This window comes from Mandrillus leucophaeus, unplaced genomic scaffold (assembly GCF_000951045.1).
Source record: "Mandrillus leucophaeus isolate KB7577 unplaced genomic scaffold, Mleu.le_1.0 Scaffold434, whole genome shotgun sequence".
NCBI classification, from domain to species: domain Eukaryota; kingdom Metazoa; phylum Chordata; class Mammalia; order Primates; family Cercopithecidae; genus Mandrillus; species Mandrillus leucophaeus.
In genome coordinates, this window is record NW_012104632.1 from 1,205,436 (window position 1) to 1,229,631 (window position 24,196).

The 24,196-nt window shown below is 39.5% G+C and overlaps 1 protein-coding gene across 1 annotated transcript in view; it reads right to left on the reverse strand.

The window, feature by feature from the left end:
• Positions 1-5,799: 5,799 nt before the first annotated feature.
• TM9SF2 (transmembrane 9 superfamily member 2) overlaps positions 5,800-24,196 on the reverse strand; it is a 72,462-nt gene continuing 54,065 nt past the window's right edge. The window contains exons 11-17 of the mRNA XM_011993795.1: positions 22,875-22,994; positions 20,762-20,819; positions 17,685-17,844; positions 15,528-15,679; positions 14,333-14,444; positions 10,444-10,615; positions 5,800-6,500 (exon numbers count right to left, since the gene is read on the reverse strand). Of these exons, the coding sequence (XP_011849185.1) occupies positions 6,433-6,500; positions 10,444-10,615; positions 14,333-14,444; positions 15,528-15,679; positions 17,685-17,844; positions 20,762-20,819; positions 22,875-22,994 (842 nt within the window). The 3' untranslated portion in view covers positions 5,800-6,432. The remainder of the gene's footprint in view (positions 6,501-10,443; positions 10,616-14,332; positions 14,445-15,527; positions 15,680-17,684; positions 17,845-20,761; positions 20,820-22,874; positions 22,995-24,196) is intronic.

Here is a 24,196-nt window from a genome sequence, read left to right on the forward strand (position 1 = left end):
CTCAGCCTCCCAAAGTGCTGGGATTACAGGCATGAGCCACTTTGCCCAGCCAGAGAAAACATTTTCTTAATGACATACATTTATATATTAATGAAGTCCCAGAATGTCCTGCTATTCATAGGGAGAGACCTTTATTTCTGAGGGTTTTAAAAGGTTTTAAAAACCTTTCCAAACAGCTGAGATTTTTTATTTATTTATTTTTATTTTTTTGAGGCAGGGTCTCACTCTGTCGCCCAGGTTGGAGTGCAGTGGTGCAATCAGGGCTCACTGCAGCATTCACTTCCTGGGCTCGAGTGATCCTCCTGTCTCAGACTCCTGTGTACTGGGACCACAGGTACATGCAATCATGCCGATTTTTTTTTTTTTTTTTTTTGTAGCAGTGGGGTCTCACTTTGTTGCCCAGGCCAGTCTCAAACTCTTGGGCTCAAGCAATCCTCCTACCTCAGCCTCCCAAAGTGCTAGGATTACAGACATGAGCCATTGCATCCACCCCCTCAAGCCCGCCTTTTTTTTTTCCTGAGCAATTTTGGTCATATCAAAAGCAAGACTTCTCAAATAAAACAATTATCTGATTATAGAACATAAACGTAGCCCAGGAAAAAACCCTTTATCCTCCGTGGGGTATAATTCTGCAGTTGCTTGCAGAGGCCTCATTATGGCGCCAATACCCTTGTTGCCTTTTTACTCTCCAGGCTTTGTCTGTCAGGTGTGGGGGCCCTGGTCAGAGGAGTGCCACCCCAGATGCTAGACACTGAGTTCCTTCCGGCGGGGGTCACCGACATAACAGTGATCTTAGAGTGAATTCCCTGTGGCGCTTGGGTTAGTGGATGGTTTTGACTTTACTGCCGAAAGGATTCTGGTAAAGAAAAAAAGAATCCTGTTGTTCTCAGTTAATACAGCATCTTTAGAAGGAAGTGCATTATTATGGGCCAAATTGTGTCCTCCTAAAATTCATATTTGAAGCCCTAACTCCCAGTACTTCCAAATGTGACTGTGTTTGAAGATAGGGCCTGTAAAGAGGTGGCTCAGGTTAAATGGGGTCATATGTATTACAGGTGGGCTCTATCAGTCTGACTGGTGTCCTCATAGGAGGAAATTTGGACACACACAGAGACACCAGGGATGTGCATGCGTGGAGAAAAGACCATGTGAAGACAGAGGGACAGGGAGAAGTGGCTGTCTGCAAGCCTCAGGAGAAACCAGACCTGCAGACACTTTGCGCTTGGACTTCCAGCATCCAGAACATAAGAAAATACATTTCTGTTGTCTAAGGCACCCAGTCTGTGGTACTTTATTATGGCAGCCCTTGCAAACTAATACATGTATTAAAACAAACTAAGCCAGGAGTGGTGGCCTGTAGTCCCATCTACTTGAAAGGTTGAGGCAGGAGGACTGCTTTGAGTCTGGGAGGCTGAGGTTACAGTGAGCTGTGATTGCACCACTGCACGCCAGCCTGGGCAAGAGTGAGACCCTGTTTCTAAACATAGACACACACACCCCTAAAACAGATCTATATTAAAATGCTTTGTCTTGATATTTTTACCAGGTCTGAAACAAGGCTTTTGACAACGTGAGACTCATGTGGTCCAGAACTTTGAAGCAGCTACATTTGAAAGACTTTTAGGTTTTCTTCACTTGTCACCAAAATCTGTTACAAATTCCAATGTGCAACTGAATTTGTGTATTAAAACAAATTTATATGACCAATGTCTGAAGTAGTTTGCTTAAGGAAGCCCTTAACCGCTTCTATGTGTTTTAAGAAGTTTTAAGATTATAATTTTTACGCTTTCGTCACACCTTTAGGAGGGCTTTTTCTTTTTTTTTTTTTTTTTGAGATGTAGTTTTGCTCTTGTCACCCAGGCTGGAGTGCAACGGCTTGATCCTGGCTCACTGCAACCTCTGCTTTCTGGGTTCAAGTCATTCTCCTGCCTTAGCCTCCAGAATAGCTGGGATTACAGGCGCCCGTCACCATGGCCAGCTAGTTTTTGTATTTTTTAGTAGAGACAGGGTTTCACCATATTGCCCAGGTTGGTCTCGAACTGCTGACCTCAGGTGATCCGCCCGATTCGGCCTCCCAAAGTGCTGGGATTACAGGCGTGAGCCACCGCGCCCGGCCAAGTAGGGCTTTTTCTAATTTCCTGGATAGACATGAGCAAGTGGTTTGAGTTGGATGGCTTGGGTCACGGAGGGAGGTGGACAGCACAGGTGTGTGGTTTGTGGCAGCTCTAGGTTTCCCTGCAGAGGAACATGCATAGAGCAGGGAACCAGCAAGCGTCGCTGCAGCGGTCCAGGAGGATGTCACCGCAGGCGCCAGGGGTGGAGGGGGCGGGCAGGAAGTCACGGATCTGAGGACTTGGAGGATACTCGGTGACTGACTGAAAGGGGCACCCAGGGGACCTGTGAAGCTCCGCTCAGGGGATGAAGCAGCTAACGGCCCCTCCGGGCCTCTGGGGGAGCGGCAGCTGGGGACGGAGGGCAGGTGCACTCTTTTGTACACCATGAGCTTAGTGTTCGCGAGGACCTCGCAGGCTGTGCAGCAAGCAGGTGCTGTGACTGGAGATGGAGGCGATGACTAAACACGAGAGTGAAACTGGACAGAGAACACCAAGTAAGAAGTAGGTCAAAGGGGGAAAGATGGAATAGGGCGGCAGCAACTCCCGCTGGGGGCAGAAGTGGAGCCCCCAAAGGAGACTGTGACAGAGGAGGAACTGCAGGGAAGAGAAGTGGGTAAGCAGCGTCTCCCGTTTTAATGCACTTCTCCAGAACACGTGCAGGGCAAGGACATATTTGTGACAATCTCCTTGGGATTCTATGCGGAAGGTTCAGACCCAGACTATGAGGAACACGGCTTTCAGCACAAGGTTTCCAAGGAGCTGGTAAAATTAGGGCTGGACCAGTTGATGGGGGCGCTGGAGAGCTCGGCAACAAGGTTCCCAGCAGAATCCTCGGAAAGCAAGAAGCCGATGGCAAAGCCAGGTGGGAGAGGCAAGAAGAGGGAGAAATGCGTCACACGAGTTGTTTTCATTAAAAACAAACAAACAAAACAAACAAACAAAAATCTAGCAGAAAGTTGGATGTGTTTTAAAATGGAAAGCATGGAGGGAAGGTTTGAACACAGAAGGGAAAGTAAAGACTCTCGAATAGACAGGAAGAAAGCGGGGTGAGGCTGTAACTAGGCTCGAGGTGAAAGCACAGTTGGAGAAACTGTGGGAGACACCAGGGAGTTGGGGTGCTGCCTGAAAGCCTGGGGGGCCGCCTTGATGTGGCGGGCAAGGAGGCAGTTGCAGACAGAATGCTGCCCTTAGCTAGCGAGCAGGACGGCCCTGCAGCACGGCTGGGTCTCTAGAAATGACCTGGGCAGACAGAAGGCATGGGAATGGCAGAAGGCCATTTCTCCAGCAGGAAAACACTGCAGTAACCTCGTTTCCCGGTCTTGGCTACACGTCCCCCTCCTTCGCAGCTGCCTGTGGCTATCATCACTCATGGAGAAGACGTCTCCCCGGGATTCGTGGTCACTGGGGTCTCACAACATGCGCAACACAACTGTTTCTGTCCTGGGATATACTCAAACTAAGGAGACGGACCGCTGCTTCTAACCGCCTGCCATGCCGAGGGATGCTTTCCTGGAGAACTTTCTGGGAAAGCCACAGCAGCGCACCCCTCAGGACAGCGGGATCCAAGCCCTGGAGAGGCGTCTTTTCTCCACCGCCCTCCTCACTTGGCTCGCCTTCCTTGTCACTGTCTCTTTCCTCCGCTTTCCTGCCTCCTAAGTCTTTTCTTTTAACCCTCCAATTTCATTTTCCCAATTGCCTCTCCACTGTTTACGTGTGAAATACGATCACTTAAATACATGAAGAAAAACGCCAGGCGCGGTGGCTCACGCCTGTAATCTCAGCACTTCAGGAGGCCGAGGTTCCGGGGGTGGATCACTTGAGGTCAGGAGTTCGAGACCAGCCTGGCCAACAAGGTGAAACCTCATCTCTACTAAAAATACAAAAATTGAGCTGGGCGCGGTGGTGGGTGCCTGTAATCTCAGCTGCCCCGGGAGCTGAGGCAGGAGAATCACTTGAACCCGGAAGGCAGAGGTTGCAGTGAGCCCCGATCATGCCACTGCACTCCAGCCTGGGCAACGAGAGCAAAACTCCATCTCACAAAAAAAAAAACAAAACAAAAAGAAGAAAAAGTTACACCAAATCAATCAGCTGACTTTTAAATCACCAAGCTAACTGTTCACTAAAGGAAAACTAAAATTGAAGAAACTTAACTTTGGTCAATAAAAACTAATCTGGTATCTGAATCAGAATTTTTAAAAAGTAAAACCTTCTTCTCTCTGTTGAGTCAACCAGCCTATCTCAACAGCTCCTTAAGAGAATCACAGTTGGCCTTCCTTATCTGAGGGTTCTGCATATGCAGATTTCAGTAACAGCAGATCAAAAATGCTTGAAAATAAATTTTAACAAACGAATGCAATAAAAATACAAATGGAAAATAGAGTATAACAAGTATTTACAGAGCACTTACATTGTATTAGGTATTGTAAGGAAACTAGAGATGATTAAAGTACATGGGAGGATGTACACAGATTATTTGCAAATTTATTTGTCCTAATTGGACACACATTTTTATACCAAGGACTTGAGCATCCATGCATTTTTGGTAACCAAAAGGGTCCTGGAACCAATCTCCCATAAATACTAAGGGTGAACTCCACCCATAAAAAATAAATACAAGAGATACATAAAATAAAACTGAAAAGAAACTCTTCTATCTTAAATACTCCATATTAAAAATGACCAAAGCTCCTCCTTCACTCTTCAAAACCAACAGGTCCGTTTTCTTAAAAAAGGACAGTGACATAAAATTATTCAGTAAGGCCGGGTGTGGTGGCTCACACCTGTAATCCCAGCAGTTTGGGAGGCCAAGGCGGGCGGATCACCTGAGATCAGGAGTTCGAGACCAGTGTGACCAACATGGAGAAACCCCGTCTCTATTAAAAATACAAAATTAGCCAGATGTGGTGGCACATGCCTGTAATCCCAGCTACTCGGGAGGCTGAGGCAGGAGAATCGCTTGAACCCGGGAGGCAGAGGTTGTGGTGGGCTGAGATCACGCCATTGCACTCCAGCTTGGGCAACAAGAACGAAACTCTGTCTCAAAAAAAAAAAAAAAAAATTCAGTAAGAACCCAGCAACATCATGTAAGTGACAGCTAGTAATTTCAGTTGTAAGTTTAATGACAGTATCTGATTTGCTCTCCTAAGCAGCAAGCAGAGACCCTAAAATACAAATGAATATGCTCACGGATACAAGCAGACTGATATTTCTGAATCACCCCACATGCCTATATGAGATGAATGTGAAAGACAGTGCATTTCTTAACTCTTAGAAGTAAAACTGTTTGTGAAATTAAATTAAAACAATGAAATCCTAAAGATGAAGACTTGCTAGTCACTGCTAATGTATAGGTAATAAAACCTGACTTAAAATACTGTATTTTGAAAAACAAGTCAAAACTAGAAGCTCCTTGATGACAATGCAGTAAGGCCCACCTTAAGTACTTGTGGATAATCCATCTGCCTAGATACGCAGGACTTCAGCCTCCTCTACTGCCCCACAGCGAACATTTTAGACAATGCCTTAAACACTGAAATTCCATTCAGATCCAAACTCAGAAAGTGTTACATTAACAAAATCCAGTAAAACCTGATAACATAGTATAAATCATTTCAAAACACCCTTGGTAAATAGATCTGTATTTACAGAACCTCCTTGAACATATAATAGGTAATGATGCAATGAAGACATTTTTATAATATTTATTAAGATAACAAATTTATAAATTGAAAGACTCAGAGGCACATAGTTTAAAAGGCCAATACCATGGGAATAATGAAGTCAACACAGAAAAGTAAGAAGATATGAACAGTTACAACCAATACAAGATTTTCTTTAAAAGCCACATTCCCCTGGTGAACACATCACAGGAATCATCCTTCAAAATTACCATGATAAAAAGTCATTTCCTTCAAAGAAAAATAATTCTTTCCGCCTACCGAGCCTAGAAAATCCTATTTACAATCCTGTGTCCTGCCTTTCATCAGTATTATTTAACATGGTCTCCTCTATTCTGCCATTAGAAGTATGGAAAATTTTATAACTACTGTATTTACAAATGCACATAATATTTAAATTTGCTCTTCATTGAGAACAACCGAATATATACTTAATCAAATCACAATACAAATGCTTTATAGTGTTGAAGACACATCTCATGGGGGAAAGGTATGTGGGAAGAGGTGTATTTAGAATTACGGTGTTTCTGAAGGATTACTAGGCCAATAATTCTGATAAAACTCAAGGTAGTCACAAAAACAGGTCTTTGTTGATGAAGAGTTTAATTTATTTCTGTTTTAACTGGACACACTGGACTTCTTCAGTCAACCTTCACCACACTGTATATTTTGGTAACAAACCAAAAGCATGCAAAGAAGCCAATTGTTCCTATAAGAGAAAAAATAAAAATAAACCCTTTTTCAAAGGAAGTGTCATACTTTACACAAAAATACAGACTTACAATGACTGGTTCCTTAAAAAAGTCCCAAAACTATAAACTATTACCCGCCAGGAATATATTACAGATCTATGAGCACGTCTGAAAAATATACGACCACATCAAGTTTCTTACAAAAACTGATAGAATTTTTTTCTACTCTAAGATTACCTAAGCTTTCTACAATACACATTATTTTCCTTACTACATAGAAAAGACTGAAGGATGTCAACTGTCCTTTCCTATTTAAGAATATTTTATAACAAAATGGAAAATGCTACTAGAATTTTTTAAGGTATGAGATGAATACATTAAAACAGGTTCAAATAATGATTAAATGGGGATATTTTCTAAGTACAGTTATTGGAAGTTATCAGTCTTCAAAGAATTATAATAAAGTAACTCAGTAAGTTTTTACATAATGTTAAAAGTGACATGATTAGGATAATAACAGAACTGCATCCTAGCTGAAAATGAGAGACAGCGTGGCAGCAGAGAACACAGCAGCTCTGTCATGAACTGTGTGTATCATCCTTGGGCAAGTCCACTGACATCTCCAAGCCCATTTACCATGTTAACTAGAGAGAAATTTGTCTGTCCTCATTGCCTCCATAGACTGTTATGTAGAGTAAATGAGATAATTCATGAAAACAATGTATGGCTTGATTTTCAGGTATCAGTCGAGATTCCAAAGAATTTGAACGCTAGATGGGGACACACGGTTTTTTTTTTTTTTTTTTTTTTTTTTTAGTTAAGCAAAATTAGCTAATGTTTATTTTCATATATGAAAAAAACTCTACAGTCAAATCAGGTAGAGTTAGAACAGAAAATATGGTTTTATGATATAAAATACATTAATAATATTTATCATGAATAGCTAGGAGGATAGTCATAATTATCTCAGTACTGGGAAGACAGATGATGATGAAGTATTCATTCCTGATAAAAACTCTTTTTTTTTTTTTTTTGCTGTCTCAAGAACTTTATTAATAGATCATTAAGTGTTCTTTTTTTTTCATTTTTTAAATTATACTTTTAAGTTCTAGGGTACATGTGCACAACGTGCAGGTTTGTTACATATGTATACAAGTGCCATGTTGGTGTGCTGCACCCATTAACTCGTCATTTACATTAGGTATATCTCCTAATGCTATCCCTCCCCCTTCCCCCACACAACAGGCCCCGGTGTGTGATGTTCCCCATCCTGGGGACACTCTTTCAATGAGACAAAAATGAGGTTCAAAGGGGTTAAGTGACTGTCTCATGGTCACATGGATGGTATTTGTGGCCAGAATTCAAATGCGTTTTTTCTGACTTCAAGCATAGTACTCCTTCCACATGCACACATAAGGTGCTATAAATAGTCCTTGTATAAATTTTACACTTAAAGTCTCAATGGTTTTCACCATTGTTTTAAATGCAGTACTCAGAGACAATATTAAAGGAGATTTTCTAAATCAAGAGACTATACATGGGACATTACCGTGGGAAATTACAAACATCATTATATCCATCCTTACATTGTATATGTATTGAGGCCCTACTTTGTGCAAGGCACTGATGTGTGTTTTGGAGAACATATAAATATACCTTTTGCATACTCCAAAGGGTTATTATTCAGATTAGGATTGGGGTTAATTTCAGAAAAGCAATAATGAAAACATCAATATATTTATATAACCTTGTACTTACTTGCATAAATTTCAAGATGACAAACAATATTTTAAGATGAGAAAAACATTTAATCACTATCCAGGCAATTCTAAGAAACTTAAGTTTAGTTACTTAACTTTGTTCTTTTTTTTTTGAGACGGAGTCTCGCTCTGTCGCCCAGGCTGGAGTGCAGTGGCGCGATCTCGCCTCACTGCAAGCTCCGCCTCCCAGGTTCACGCCATTCTCCTGCCTCAGCCTCCCGAGTCGCTGGGACTACAGGCGCCCGCCACCATGCCCAGCTAAATTTTTGTATTTTTAGTAGAGACGGGGTTTCACCTCCAGGATGGTCTCAATCTCCTGACCTCGTGATGCACTGTCTTGGCCTCCCAAAGTGCTGGGATTACAGGTGTGAGCCACCGCGCCCAGCCAATTTTGTTCTTAATGTGGAATATATGTACATACTAAAAGTGGCTTCTTTCCTTTTGTGACAGAATAATTACTTCTGTTTTGTAAAATGGATTGACATAAATACAGTAAAATGGCATTGCTTTGGAGTTCTGAAGCAAATACAGACCATACCCTATTTTAGAGAAAGGTAAGGCATTTAAAGGGCTCACTACTCCCTTATCCAGAACCCTTCCACCTGTTCACTAAAGGAAAAATAAAATTGAAGAAAGTGAAACACACTATAAGTCACTGGTTTAACTGGTTGGTTCAATTGGGATGTGGCTCCATAATTCAGATTACAAAACTCAACTCTGAATGAATGAAAATGTAACACTTTAAAAATCAAACTTAGCCAGGTGCAGTGCCTCACGCCTATAATCCAAGCACTTTGGGAGGCCAAGGTGGGCAGATCATCTGAGGTCAGGGGTTCGAGACCAGCCTGGCCAACATGGTGAAACTCTATCTCTACTAAAAATACAAAAATTAGCCAGGCGTGGTGGTCACGCACCTCTAATCCCAGCTACACGGGAGACTGAGGCAGGAGAATCACTCGAACCTGGGAGGCAGAGGTTGCAGTGAGCCGAGATTGCACCACTGCACTCCAGCCTGGGTGACAAGAGCAAGACTCCACTTCAAAAAAAAAAAATCAACATCAATAAAATTTAGGTGATGGTTAAGCTATCATTTTCTGTATGATATGCCTGGAAAAACAACAGATTTTCATAGTGATCATTAGTTTTTGTGTGTAGGCTAGGAATAAATTATTCTCTATATGCATTTATGGACACACAGGGCACAAAAATAGTTATTCCTTGTTTCACTGGCTACTGCTACTTTATAGATGATTTATTAAAATTTACAGCTCTGGACCTAAATCTATCACATAGATCCAAGACACGCACCCCACCATGTCTGATCAATGACCTGGAATACAGAATCGATGTAAGTGCCTTAAACCTGAGACAGCAGCACAGACGCTTCAAAACCCGACTCCAGGCTCTGACATGCCAACAGATGAGTGAAAAGCAGAACAGGTTTAATTGGGAAAAAAAAAAATTTTTTTTTCTTTTTGGCTCCTGTATTTTCTTCCATAACATGCATGATGAGCTAAAATTTCAGATGCACACTTTGTGCAGTATTACTTGTGACAAAGAAAGGTGCTATAATTCTTTTTTTAAGTTCAGTCACTCACGCCACAAATGTTTACCAAGCACCCTGGGCTCTGAGATACAGAAAACCTTTATCTAGTTAAGATAGAGAAGCTATATATACATACAAAATTAATACCAATATAATACACACTATATCCTATTCAGTGCTTGAATTTTAAAGTGGAGATAAAATCTTCTAGATTAAGGAATGTCCCATTATCTTTCCTTGATATCCCCGACCTACTCTCAGTCTCATCTTGACTTCACCTCCTCAGTTTCTACTTAGTCCTAAACTTAAGTCACTATAGCTTCTACCCCATTTCTGAAGTAGGGGGGAAAAAAAAAAAGACTGTGTGTACCTTTAAGAGGTTAACAGAGGAAAACCATGAGCTGTACTGGCCCACATGTCCCTGAACCTTTACCACAACTATGACCCTGTTTAGCCTTCTTCTCCCGGCTTCTGTTTCATCATCTTTATGCAACTCACAGGTGGGCAGACCAAACTATGCCTAGTTGAGAGGAGGACTAAATACAGGAGCACTAACAGAATAAGCCTTCATGAGTTTTAAAAAAGATAAACATTTATAAATTATTTGTCTAAAAACTTACAAAATAAAAATAATCACTTAAATTCTAATTTTACCTGTAAAAAGAAAGAAGATCAAAACCATTATCATGGTATAACCAAAGTACAGAATTGTGCTTGCTGTTCCTGTGATCTGCAGTTTTGAAAAGAAGTAATGTATTGCATATATTAAGAAATAAACTGCAGTAAAGCCGCTGGTAAGGAATGAACGCCATTGCCAATGATAATCCTAGGTAGTAAAGAAAAAAGAACAAGAATTACATTCCAATTAATAGATAAGATGTAGTTAACTAAGGTTCAAAGCAAGCATAATAAATGAGACAGCCCCCAATCTAATTTCTGCTATCAGTTCCAGGCTCTTTCTCCTATTGAACTTCACCCATTCCTCTCTCCTCACTAAAGGTGCTAAGAAGTGCCCATTGTCTTTGGTGCGACTGCTTAAAAACTGGCTAAAAATGTTTGGAAGCAGCTTAAACTGTTTATGAATAATAAAGCATTAGGTTGTATTTCAAAATTTATTCTTCCTGAAGAAAACCAATGTACAAATAGCTTACAACTTACTTACAGGGTTTGACATTAATATTATATTAAAGTCTGGTCAACTCTGTATTAAGAAGAAGATTATTCTATTCAGGCCTGGTTGGAATCCAATTTCACTTATTACTAACATAATTTAAACAAGGCAGATGATTAAAATAGCTCTTCTTGCTTTTAAGTGGCTTATAGCTTAATAGAAGATCTTTTAAAAGAGAACACTTCACTATCTCTCTTGCCCTTTGGAATATGTGAAAAATAAATACATTCAAAAAGCAAACTAAGATTAGAAAATCCTAAAAATACACACATGCACACGCGCACACACACACACAAAATGCAACAGCTAATCAATAAATGCAACAGGTAATCAACAAATGCAGCAAAATTGCAGGGTAAAAGATCAACATACAAAAGTTGGTTGTGTTTTTACACACCAGCAATGAGTAATCTGAGAAGGAAATTTAAAAACCCAATTCCATTTAAAATAGCACCCAAAAGAATAAAATACCTAGGAATAAATTCAACCAAGGAAGTGGAAGACTTGCACAATGAAAACTCTAAAATTCTGCTGAAAGAAATGACAGAAGACCTAGGCAAATGGAAAGACATCCCGTGTTTATGTACTGTTAGACTAAACATTGTTAAGACAGCAATACTCTTCAAAATGATCTACAGATCCAATGTAATACCTGTCACAATTCCAATAATCCAACGATTCAATTTCTGCAGATATGGAAAAGTCAATCCTCAAATTCAAATGGAATTGCAAGGGGCTCCAAATAGTCAAAACAATCTTAAAAAAGAACAAAGCTGGAGGACTCAGTCTTTTTTATTTCAAAACTTACTACAAAGCCATAGTAATCAAAGTAGTGTGGTACAGGCCTAAGGAAAGCATATAGATCACTGGAATAGCATTGAGAGTCCAGAAATAAACCCATACATCTATGGTCAATTGATTTTTGACAAGGTTGCCAAGACCATTAAATAAGGAAAGAACAGCCTGTTCAACAAATGGTGCTGGATAACTGGATATCCATATGTCAAATAATGTAGCTGGACACTACATCACACAAAATACAAAAGCTAACTCAAAATGGATCAATAACTTAAACACATGAGGTAAAGCTATAAATCTCAGAAGAAAATATGGGGGTAAATCTTCATAACCTCGAATTTGACAATAATTCTTTTTTTTTTGGTGGGGGGAGGGGGACAGGGTCTCACTCTGCCACCCCGGTTCTGGAGTGCAGTGGTGCAATCATGGCTCACTGAAGCCTAGATCTCCTGGGCTCAAGTGATCTGTCCACCTCAGCCTCCCAAGTAAGCCACCACATCCAGCTAATTTTGTTATTTTTTATAGAGACAAGATCTCACTATGTTGCCCAGACTGGTCTCAAACTCCTGGGCTCAAGCGATCCTCCCGCCTCAGCCTTCCAAAGTGTTGGGATTACAGATAGGCGTGAACCACCATACTCAGCCCTCGTTTGACAATCATTCTTAGATATGACACCAAAAGCATAAGCAACAGAAGAAAAAAAATAGATAAATCTGACTTCATCAAAATTTAAAACTTCTGTGCAAAGGACATTATCAAGAAAGTGAAAAGGATAACCTATAGAACCAGAACTGCAAATAACAATCTAATAAAGATCTACTATCCAGAATAAATAAATAAACTCTTACAACTCAACAAAAAGACAAATTTAAAAATAGGCAAAGGACTTGAATGGCTATTTCTCCAAAGAAGAAATACAAATGGCTAACAAACACAAGTACAAATGCTCATCATTAGTCACTGCAGAAATGCAAATCAAAACCAGAATGAGACACCGCTTCACACCCACGAGGACAGCTACAATTTTTTCAAAAATGGAAGGTAAGTGTTGGCAAAGATGTGGAGAATTAGAACCTTTGTACATTGCTGGTGGGAATGTAAAATGGCACAACCACTGTGGAAAAGTTTGGTAGTTCCTTAAAAAATTGAACAGAACTACCACATGACCCAGTGATTCCACTCCTAGATATATACCTCAAAACCAAAAACAGGTACGCAAATGAACACTTGTACATGAATGTTCACAGCAGCACTATTCACAACAGCCAAAAAGTAGAAACAATACAAATGCCCATCAATGGACAAATGGATAAACAAATTTATCATTCTGCCATAAAAAGGAATGAAGTGGCCGAGTGCGGTGGTTCACACCTGTAATCCCAGCACTTTGGGAGGCTGAGGCGGGTGGATCACAAGGTCAGGAGATCCAGACCATCCTGGCTAACATGGTGAAACCCCGTCTCTACTAAAAATACAAAAAAATTAGCCAGGAGTAGTGGCGGGTGCCTGTAGTCCCAGCTACTCGGGAGGGTGAGGCAGGAAAATGGCGTGAACCCGGGAGGCAGAGCTTGCAGTGAGCCGAGATCATGCCACTGCACTCCAGCCTGGGCGACAGAGCGAGACTCCGTCTCAAAAAAAACAAAAAAAGAAAGGAATGAAGTACTACTATACATACCACAATATGATGAACCCTGAAAACATGCTAAGTCAAAGAAGCCACACACAAAAGGTCACATATTATATGATTCAATTTATAAGAAATGTCTGAACAGGCAAAACAGACAGAAAGCAGACTGTTGGTTGCTAAGGCCTAGGGGAAGCGAGGAATGAGGAGTAACTGCTTAGCAAGTATAGGGCTTTAATTAGGGGTGATAAAAATATTTTGGAACTAAACAGAGGTGGTGGTAGCACAACACTGTAAATGTTGTAAGTGTCATTAAACTGTCCACTTCAAAATGGTTCATTTTCTGTTATGTAAATTTAACCTCAATTTTTTGAATAACATACCAAGTTTAATAAAGTTAGATTTTTCTCCAATATAGACAATACATATTAAATAATAGATTTAACACAACCTAAATCTTTAAAATTCAACTCTACTATTACATAAGGATACTATCATTTTGGTGCTGCCATGAAGAGAACTTATTATAATGTGATTATAGAAACTTTTTAATGAATTTTCTTACTAGTTTACTTCTATTAAATGTTCAGTCTAAATTTGTTTTTAATATATTATTTTATATTCTTTTATCTCAGGCATGATATATATATTTATATCACAAGAGTATTAATTTTTAAGTTGGTTAAAAAACAACAGTGAAAAGTTAGCACAACTTACTATTTCTGGAAAATTAACATGTTAAAGTCTCTAATAGTAATCTCTAACTAAATACACTGAACCGGGATATCTTAATCCTAAAGAAGGTTGCATTTGATTTAGGAATATAGGTCAATGTCTATCATAATAAACATACATCTACAGAAATTATTTTAACAATATACAAATTGCAATATGCCAAAGTTATAAATACTGTCTACAAATTAACATAAGTGAATACTGCTAATACATACCTCTGCACATAGGTGGAAATAGCAAAGAAGTATAGTTGCTTCAGAACAGGTAATAACCAAAATGATAAACACCAGAAATAGGAAGCCAAACATGTAATACATCTGGTGTGACCTGTAATCAAACACGTCAAGATGAAACTATACATATTTTCAATTTGACACCGCACATAACACAATCTTTTCATTCTTCTTGAACTGAAAAGGTTTGCTTTTTCTCTCAACTAACCGAACAAGACGAATTATCACAGGTTGGGATGGTGATGGGGTGGGGAAGGGGAGGAGTAGGAAGGATATGTCAGTGTCACTGGACTTTACCTTCCTGCTCAGGGAGGCCTGAAACTTCTACTTGTTCACATATGGCTAGTCTACTCATCTCCTGGTGAGCCAGACATATTTGATAAACACTGACTGAAAAGACAGAGCCAACTAAGAATAGGTAACCGTTTCTTATCACATATAATAAAACCAGTTGAATTTGGAAAATTAATATAACAATTGAGAAGGAAAGATATGTTCCAATCACCAAAAGCCTCAAATTTAGTTCTAATTTTCTGTAACCTCCAACCTTGGTACTTTCTGTAACATATGTCAGTGTGATCCACTAACAATCATGATATAACACTATATATATACACACACACGGAATGGCTCAAAATGACTATTATGAGTTTTTACATGTGAACAAGGAATCGGAGAATGAAGGCATCTGAGAATTGGAAAGGACTCTGCAGGTCATCTAGACCAATCCCTTCATCAATCCCCTCCAACAAGTGCTCAGAGGATCTTCTCCGGAGCAGTGCAGGTTAGTTAGGAACACAGGTTTGGAGAAACTTCGGTGAATTCTCTGTCACAGGGTTGCTGTGTAACAAGGCAAATTACTCAACTTACAAAGCCTCATTTACATCTCTGTAAAATGGGGCTAACACTCACCTCACAGAGTTCTGAGAATGAAGTAATAAGAATTAAGGAAGAGTAAGAATTAACAAGCCTTCAATTCATATTATACTAACTGTTACCACTACTGTTCTTCTTCCCACATAGAAAAGATAAAAATAAGCTTTTGGCTTTTAAGATTTCTGGTTACTGAAGAACTGTCTACATTTATAGGATACAAATAGTAACCCATAAAAACAAACAAAAAGCAAATATTACATACAACGGTAATAAGAATGAGAAGACTTTGTCCTTAGCTTACCAAATACTATTCAGAATGAAGAAAAGCTGTATAAAGATGCAGCCAAAGGGCAAAATCCCTCCCATGACAATACCAGGCAAGGGCTTTGTGTAGAACGACTGTTCAGGAATCTGACGTGGAATCTGATTGGTTCGAACTGGGTGTTCAATGGCCTTCAGTAAAGAAAGGAAGGAAGAATTCATAATTATGTATCTGTCTTAAACATTCTTCTCTGCACAAGATTATTTGCCGGCTTTTTTCCAGCTTTCATGCTGTCACTAATGGCAATAAAGTCTACTTAAGACATCAAATTGAAATTTGTCTTTAGAAGCCATCAACCAGGTACCATCAGGTACAGTACTCGGTCTGTCTACTGGAACAAGTTAATACTGTCTCCAGCAGTGATCCACTGACTAACGGCTTCAGACACAGGAAGAAGTACACAGGAGATAAGAGAATACTTGGAAAATAATAGTTAATAAAAAGGTAGAGTTAGGCTTTTCATTTTCATTACCTATGTACTGTAAGAAATCAGCTGGTTCTGCAATTTTGGTCAATGTATTTTTATTTGGAGGTGGGCAATGTCATCTTTATTAAAATTGCTCAATTTTACTAAGACTTAAGAACATGAAGACAACAACGAATGGCTGTATGAACCTTTACGACCATAAGGAGTTGGTGATGTTCTCAACTATTCTCCCTTTCATGACACTACATGGTGGTATGAAAATCACTGGAACCTGAAGTACACAAGCAGCCACGTGAGAGGGGAAAAGAGTACAGATGTAGAAATTCATTTTCTTGTAAAAAAGTTCAAAAATATCCTTCTATAGTTTTTGTGATGATAAATCAAAATTTAAAACTTGGTATTTTCATTCAGACCATACTTCCGCAGACTAGATTATTATTTTACATGTAGATACATGAGTATACAGGCAGAGAATCATGTATATCATTCTCCAATACTTACATTTTAAACTTTTATTTATTTCCCACGCTGATATTAAACAGAAATATTATAAACTTCAAACCAGCAAAGTTTTGGAATTTCAAGTAATTATTTAATCAATGTAATTAAAAAATTCAAACCCTGTCAATTCACTACTTCTGAGGTATAAAGTCATAAATTAAACAAAATGCCAAAGTTGTTTAAAAAAATCCTTCAGCAGCTAGGCATGAAAGTGCAGTGGAGGCTGTGGAACAAGCACCAGCTTCTGCCAGGGCCTTCCGGGTCCTGCTCACAAAGTGTACTAAACACACAGTCTTTCTTTTACCCTGTGGACTTGATATTTTCAGAGAAGGACAGGGATACTGAAGTGTGGTTAAAGAAGGATACTGGTAAGACGGAAGAATAATATTTCATTTTTTTTCCCTTTTAGCCTGAGGGCAGAAGTGGGCAGCAAAGTGAGAGAAGGCCAACTGGAGGGTGAGAGAGAAACCAGAGGAACGACTGAAACCTGATTATGATCTTCCTTAAAATCCAATATTAGCAGGGAAGCAGATACAATTTATTTCAAGCAGATACAATTTATTTCAAAGCTACATATCAATCACAAACATTTGCTACTCTTACTCTGCAGCCACTTTTCTTATAGTGACTTCTTAACCCACCCTCTCTGCTTACTTAGTTAAGCTTTGTGCATTCTGGGATGCCAAGGGAGGTGGATCACCTGAGGTCAGGAGTTAGAGACCAGCCTGGCCAACATGGTGAAACCTTGTCTCTACTAAAAATACAAAAATTAGCTGGGTGTGGTAGCACATGCCTGTAATCCCAGCTACTCGGGAGGCTGAGGCAGGAAAATCACTTTAACCCAGGAGGTGGAGGTTGCAGTGAGCCGAGATGGTGCCACTGCACTCCAGCCTGGGTGACAGAATGAGACTCCATCTCTAAATAAATAAATAAATGAATGAATGAATGTTTTCATTAGTTTATATTAGCATTTCTTTCCCAATTAATCTATATTAGCTTCTATTTACTTAAAAAACTTTGAAACCTAAGTTTAGATCTGTAACCTCTCTACCACCTCCTAAATAATACTACTATTTTTAAAATATTCTATGAAATCCAGATCCTAAAGGACAAGTTTACATCTTTACACACTTCTATGATATCTTTTGAGATGGCATATGCTAATTTCTGTAGCTAAAATTCACCTAAGTTAACACCTATATACTTACATTCTTCTTAAAACCAAAGTATGCACCAATAAACGTCAGAGGCACAGATATGCAGAACCAAAGGGCCAATATGGCAACCAATGTCCCAAAAGGAATAGCCGCTGAAGATCCTTCTCCCCAGAGGATCAGATTCATTATAAAGAAGTCAGCAAAGACAATCCTGAAAGACACAACAGGCTTTTGGGTAAAACCAGAGATAACAAAATGCAACAGTAGTATGCAATGAATATTACAACTTCTATGTTTCTAAAATATATATACAAAGAAAGTGGAATTGCTGCATCACAGGATGTGTGAATGTAAAACCCGACTGGAAACTACCCAATTGCTCTTCAGATTGGGTTTGCCTGACTTAAACTCCTACTAGCAGCCCATGAAAGTCAGTTCTTTACATATTTTCATTACACTTGCAACTGTCCATTCTGTTGTTTTAATTTGTATTTCCTATTGAAAACTGCAGCAAGTGTCTGGTGTTTGCTGGCTTTTTTGGTTTTACCTTCTGTGACGGGCTGCTGACATCCACTGCTCAGTTTTCACTTGGCCTGCATGTCTTGCCAAGTCATGTATGTGAGTTATTTACATACTCCACTTACTAATTCCTTGTTAAATGTCTTGTTGTCACAGTCTGTGGCTTTTTCTGAACCCAAACATCTAAATGTGTGTAGTTAATTTCCGTTAGGTCTTTCTTCTGAATACATTTTTAAAAATATGGTTGTAATCATACAATAATCACTGTACTTACCCCACACAGTTTTTAAGTGCAACCACTTTCCCCTTTATCCTTTGTGCACTCTGCTTAAGAGAAGAAAGCCTTCCCTAACCTGGGATCATGAAGCTGCTCTTCCATATTTTCACACAGTAGTTATGCCTGGTGCATTTAGGTTTGACTCCACCTAGAACTGACGACTTTCTCCCTTCATGAAGAGAATCAGTTGTCCCAGCATCACTTATCTAACAGTTCCTCTGGCTCAGGGTGCCACATCTAGCAAGCTGCTATGGATACAGGGCCTACTTCTGTATTCTCCATCCCAGCAGCCACTGGACTCGCTAAACACCTTCACGGTGCTTGATCTTTTCATCAAGAAACATGGCGAATTTCCATCTCTTTCGAGTTAATAACCTTGTAGGCCTCTCATATGGATTGTGCATACTTTGAGAGGTTATTTTAGGCGCTGTATAGGTTTTCTGTGAATACAGCCCTCTTCCAGCACAACTACCACTACCATTAAAACATTTAACTGGCTAATGGTGATATTTAAGATCTTGGAATATTAGTTGATACCCAGCCATTCTGCCAAACTCTTTTTATTAATTCTACAAGTTTTACAGTTAAAATTTGTTGGTGTTCTTTGTATATAAATAATGTCATCTATAAATAATAAGATGAAATCTACCTTTTTGTTTCCTCCTTTACCAGGAACAGAACTTAAATAACAAGTCATGAAAGAGATTTACTGAGAATGTCCCTAATGTTTTATTATCAGTGATGTTGGTTCTGAATTAGAGATAAGATTCTTTTTAATACAAGGAAACATTTCTTTATTAAATTTTTTTAAAACCTGAAAACAATGCTCAATATTATCAAAGGCCATTTTACTGCATCTGTTGCAGTAATTATATGCAGGTGTTTATTTATGTAGAATTATATGACTAGATTTCCTGTTATTAAATGATCTTTCTATTCCTAGGTGAACACCAAGTCTCCCTGCCCCTGAATACTTGAGTTCTTAGCACGCTCTATTTACCTGCTGGTAAACACCTACTGTTAAGAGTAGGATGAAGAATATCAATCAGAGAAGGGTTGATCAGAGACATAAAAGAAGAACCAGCACAGGAAAATTTTTATGAAGCCAAAAAAGGAAGGAGTTTCAAGGAGAAAGTATTCCAATGTTAGACAATACAGAGAAGCAGGGAGAAAATGGTTTCTAGATTTGAAAATGGCAAACTTAAAAGTTTCAGTAAAATGATGGAGAAAAATATGAATGACGTGGATTTACACTGCAAATGTTTACCGAGAAAATGAGAAAAAAGGAGTATAGACTATTTTTTTCAAGGCATTTTGTTGGGAATAGAAAAGAAATGAGAAAGAAATAAGAGGAGAAGATGCTTATGATCCCTTTTTAGGGGAGACATGAGCATATCTGGAAGAATAAAAGAACCACCTAAGCAGAACATATGAGAACGGGGCAATGGAAGATGAAAAGCAAGATTCGGAGATTCTGCAGGAAATCACAGTCTTGGTAAAGAAGGACACCTTCATGAGTTGACAGAGGGAAAGAAAACAAAGGACATGGCTTGAGAAAAGCATAGACATTTGAATAGAACCTATAACCGAGAAGACTGTGAATCTTCGGTGGGGGTGATAGAATATTTATCCCAAATGTGTATTAAAATGCTGCTGCCATCACGCTTGCATTTCTAGCCTGCAAATGGACCAGTTCTGGTTTCTAGACTTCATCATCTTTGGCTTTCTTTATTGCTGTAGCCTGTTCACATGTCAGTTCTCGCCCACCAGAAAAGTGCAGGCTTGGGAGGAAGTGGGTTCTGTTTCTAGGACCAGAACCACATCAGATAACTGAGAGGAGGAGCCGTTCCAGAGAGTGAGGGATTTTTGTTTTGTTTGGATTTGTGGAGGCTGTTTATTTTCTATTTTTGGCGTATATTCGTTTATTTAATGAAATAAACTCTAAAAAGCAGCAATGCTTTGCATAGAAACAGGAAAACATATGCTTGCCTGAACTATCTGCAGGTGCGGATTCCTTCCGTGACTGGGTCAAAAGCTTTAAATACAGCCCTACAGAACAACATGTCAGACTGACCACTAAAAACCAAGAAATAGAAAGACTTTGAAGAGAAGGAATTAAAACATTTCTCATGTCTAAAGGTACTTTCCCCAGATAAGACACGTGGTAATCATTTGGCAAATGTTTATATTTATTTTACCCCTTTTCAAAAATTAACTTTACTTTCTTAGGTACATGATTTAGAGACACAGAGGATTAAAGACTCAAGGACTGAAAATTTGGGGACTAACATGTAACTATGTTAAGAAAGTAATTCTTGAAAAATTCACTTACCCAGGACAAAGAAATGATGTTAATAAAACATTTGTTTTCCACTTCTCACCTCCAAAGGCTATAGAAGAAAACAAGAGTGGTATAAATACAGATTTTTCTTTAAAGCAAACCAAATATCCATATTACAAGTCTGATATTTGCCAAACTATCAGATAGCACTGAGTACTCATTCCTAGAAAATGGTACTACCAAATATGATGTGATATTCCCTTATTAAATCATCCAAATCCGAGATATACAGCATGGGATTCCCTAGGTAAGTTCTGCTCTAGAGAATCAGAGGCAAGTCATCAAGATCAGTTCTTCTTTCCCCCTCACAACCAAAAGAATTCTTAAATCCTGAGCCAGTACCAATCAATGGGCCTATGTACAAGAAGGGCACACGGGACTCTCACCTATCTTGCAGTCAGTTTCAGAATTCGTTATAAAACTAGGAACCGTCAAGCCTGATGTGCAACACACTTACATTTCCACAGCAGGCCGACTCTTCCTCTAGCACTGTGGTTTCTAGGAGGAACTGTGGTTCCTAGGAGATGCGTGTGTCAGGTGAGGCAACTAAGAAGAGTAGAAGGGTTATGACCATTTGACAGAACATGTTTGCTAATATATGTTTTACTCTCCTTTGCCTCTCTCCAATTTGTTTTTTCCAGTTTAAAAAATTCAAATACTGAAGTAGCTAGAGTGAAAAATGAAAGTATACCTCTGCTCCCAGTTTAAAAGTCAGAAATGAAACTGGCTGAGATCTCAGAACAGCTGTGAATTTTAAAAAAGTTTTAACATAGTTCATTGGCAAGTTTAAGTGCCACTTCCCCTAAAAGAAAATAATGAAATTTTATATACACATAAAATCATATATATGTATCATGATTTGAATTCACAGTGTTTCTGATAAACAGACTGTTATGAAATGATTAATTCTGGGTTTACTACAATTCCAGTCAAAATTCAGGTAATACACGATCTGCAGCTGGGAGACCTGAAGGATGGGGAGGCATTAGTGAGAGGAGCGTGGATGGGAGTGGGATGTGGGAAGGCAGGCAGCCTGGCCGAGGAACCCACAGAAAGTCAGTGTGGCTGAAATGGTGAGAAAGGGGGAGTGTGGCGTGAAGTAAGGCTGGTGTGGCAGGCAAAGGGCTGACTGTATTTTGTATGCATTAAAATCCATATGATGACCCTAATCCTATCTCCTTTAGTAAAGGGGAAGAAAGAACTTGATAAAATTCACAGAAATTAAAACACACTTAAAACACACATACATACAGGGCTTTACATACTCAAGAGAGAACTGTGTCTGACAAGGTCTAAGTTAATCTTCTACCTGGGGCTGAGACTACCCAACCCCACCTTCAGGTCGTCCATGTAACTCTACTGTGTTTCACCTCAAAAGTTTTCCATATTGCTAGACCGTGGGGAATCACTGTATATCCCAGACAAGACTGTGGCATTCCCGAGGAGGCCAGCTCTGGTCCCTGCCGACCCTGTCAGTTGCTTTCTAAGCCATCCAGTCCCATCTCAGCCTTACTCTGTGGCCCTGACCCTTTTTTACTTCATTGAACTTTATTTTACTTCTAGAAAGGAAGAACACAAGAGATTGTGACTAATGCAATTACAAAAGTAACTTTCCAGCTCTCCAAAATAGTGAGATCTTTGTTTACTTGAAACTGTTTATTTTTATAAATATTAAATTGATACAATGTAAGTACGACTTCTCATATGTAAGAAAAGGTACACCTAGATATACTACTTGTTTTAGTGAAAAAAATCAGTGATACTCATTTGTATACTTTTCTCCTTTATTAGTCTATATGTGCGTTTATGAACACAGCATATCTAAGTTCAGCCCAACCTGTTAAGCCAAAGCTCAAAGAAAAAAAGAGGGAGGTGATAGTGGGTAAGTGGCACAATTTGCTTGTTTCACAAACATTTTCGAACAAATAAATCTTGGGATAGTCACTCATGTCACAAAAGGAATCACCAAGGAGGCTCATTGTAACTAAGAACCCCTGTGAGGCACACTATTTTCAGAGCATCACCATCTGATACCCAGGTCAGACCCATAGCTGCGGCAGAGTCCCTTCCTGATCAGACGCCAGTCACGGTGGCTTTGACTTACACTTATAGAATCTGGCAGCAACATAGCCTGCAGGGGTGCCCAGCAGCACCCACAGGACCACAGCACACGTCATCAGCGCTCCTCGGTTGGCAGGTGACAAAAATCCCAGGCAAGCGAAAACTAAAACACAAATCATGAAAGGTTGTACAAGTTATTACTGTTTCCTTTGCTGTGAAATGATAGAGAAACCCTGTCATTTTTCAAACAAGAAAAAAATACAACTTCATGAAAAACCATGTGCTCTCCTACCACGCAGCTCTACTCAATTTTAGTAATATTTAATGTACTGCACCAATCTGATCACAGATGAGGCAAACTTCACTTCGGAAGTTTCTTGTGGGAGTCTAGAAGACCTCATCCTTCCTGTGATCAGACTGGATGCTCAACAGTGCATTTGGCTCTTCTGAGATTCAAGTACAGCCTTTAAAATTAACATAAATGAAAATGTTTCCACTATGAAATATTCCCACTTTTCTTTCATTAAAAATATAGGGGTCCTCTGGGGGTTAAAAAAAAAAAAACAACCCCAAAACCTTACAACATTCAAACATAAGAGACATACAGAACCTAATCAAAGAACAAAATGAGGGAGAAAGATTTCATAGGGCCATTAGCTTTTCACAAATTACTGCAGGACCTGGTCAGCAATGCGGGGAAACCCTGGCCCTACCTTATTCATGTGGTTAGCTTAGTTTGCTCTTCCCCATATAAGCCTTCCTACCAGCGAGAATTAAAACGCTACATTATATTCATAGAAATTCCCAGCTTTAAGCTGGGGCTCAGAAGTTATAAGGTGCTCAGAATCCCAAGGCAAGTAGGATACTGCCGAGAAGAGTTTCAGGTGGCTTTCTAAACCCAGCAGCAAGAAAATCCCCATTGTTTCCCCCAAAACACACATGACCAAGCACCTATGTGAGTAAGCATGCACACACACCTCTGATGAGCACCAGAGTCATGATCAGCAGGAAACACATCAGGGTAGCTTTAGAAGATGTACCAGGATTTCAGTTAAGATGCAACCCCTTTCTCCTCCCCTACCTGAAAAATGGACTGCCCTTCAGCAGAAAGTTCCTATTTGAGGACTCAAGGAAAATGATTCCCATCGTATTCTATCCAAGATTCTCTGAAACTTTCCTTCCTTAAAAGTTCATTTTTCTAGCTGACCCCAATAAAGACCAGAGCGTCACAGAAGGCAGCTCCTAATAAGATTTGAAAGCAGAAGTTGGCCGGGTGTGGTGGCTCACACCTGTAACCCCAGCACTTTGGGAGGCCGAGCCGGGTGGATCACGAGGTTGAGAGATGGAGACCATACTGGCCAACAT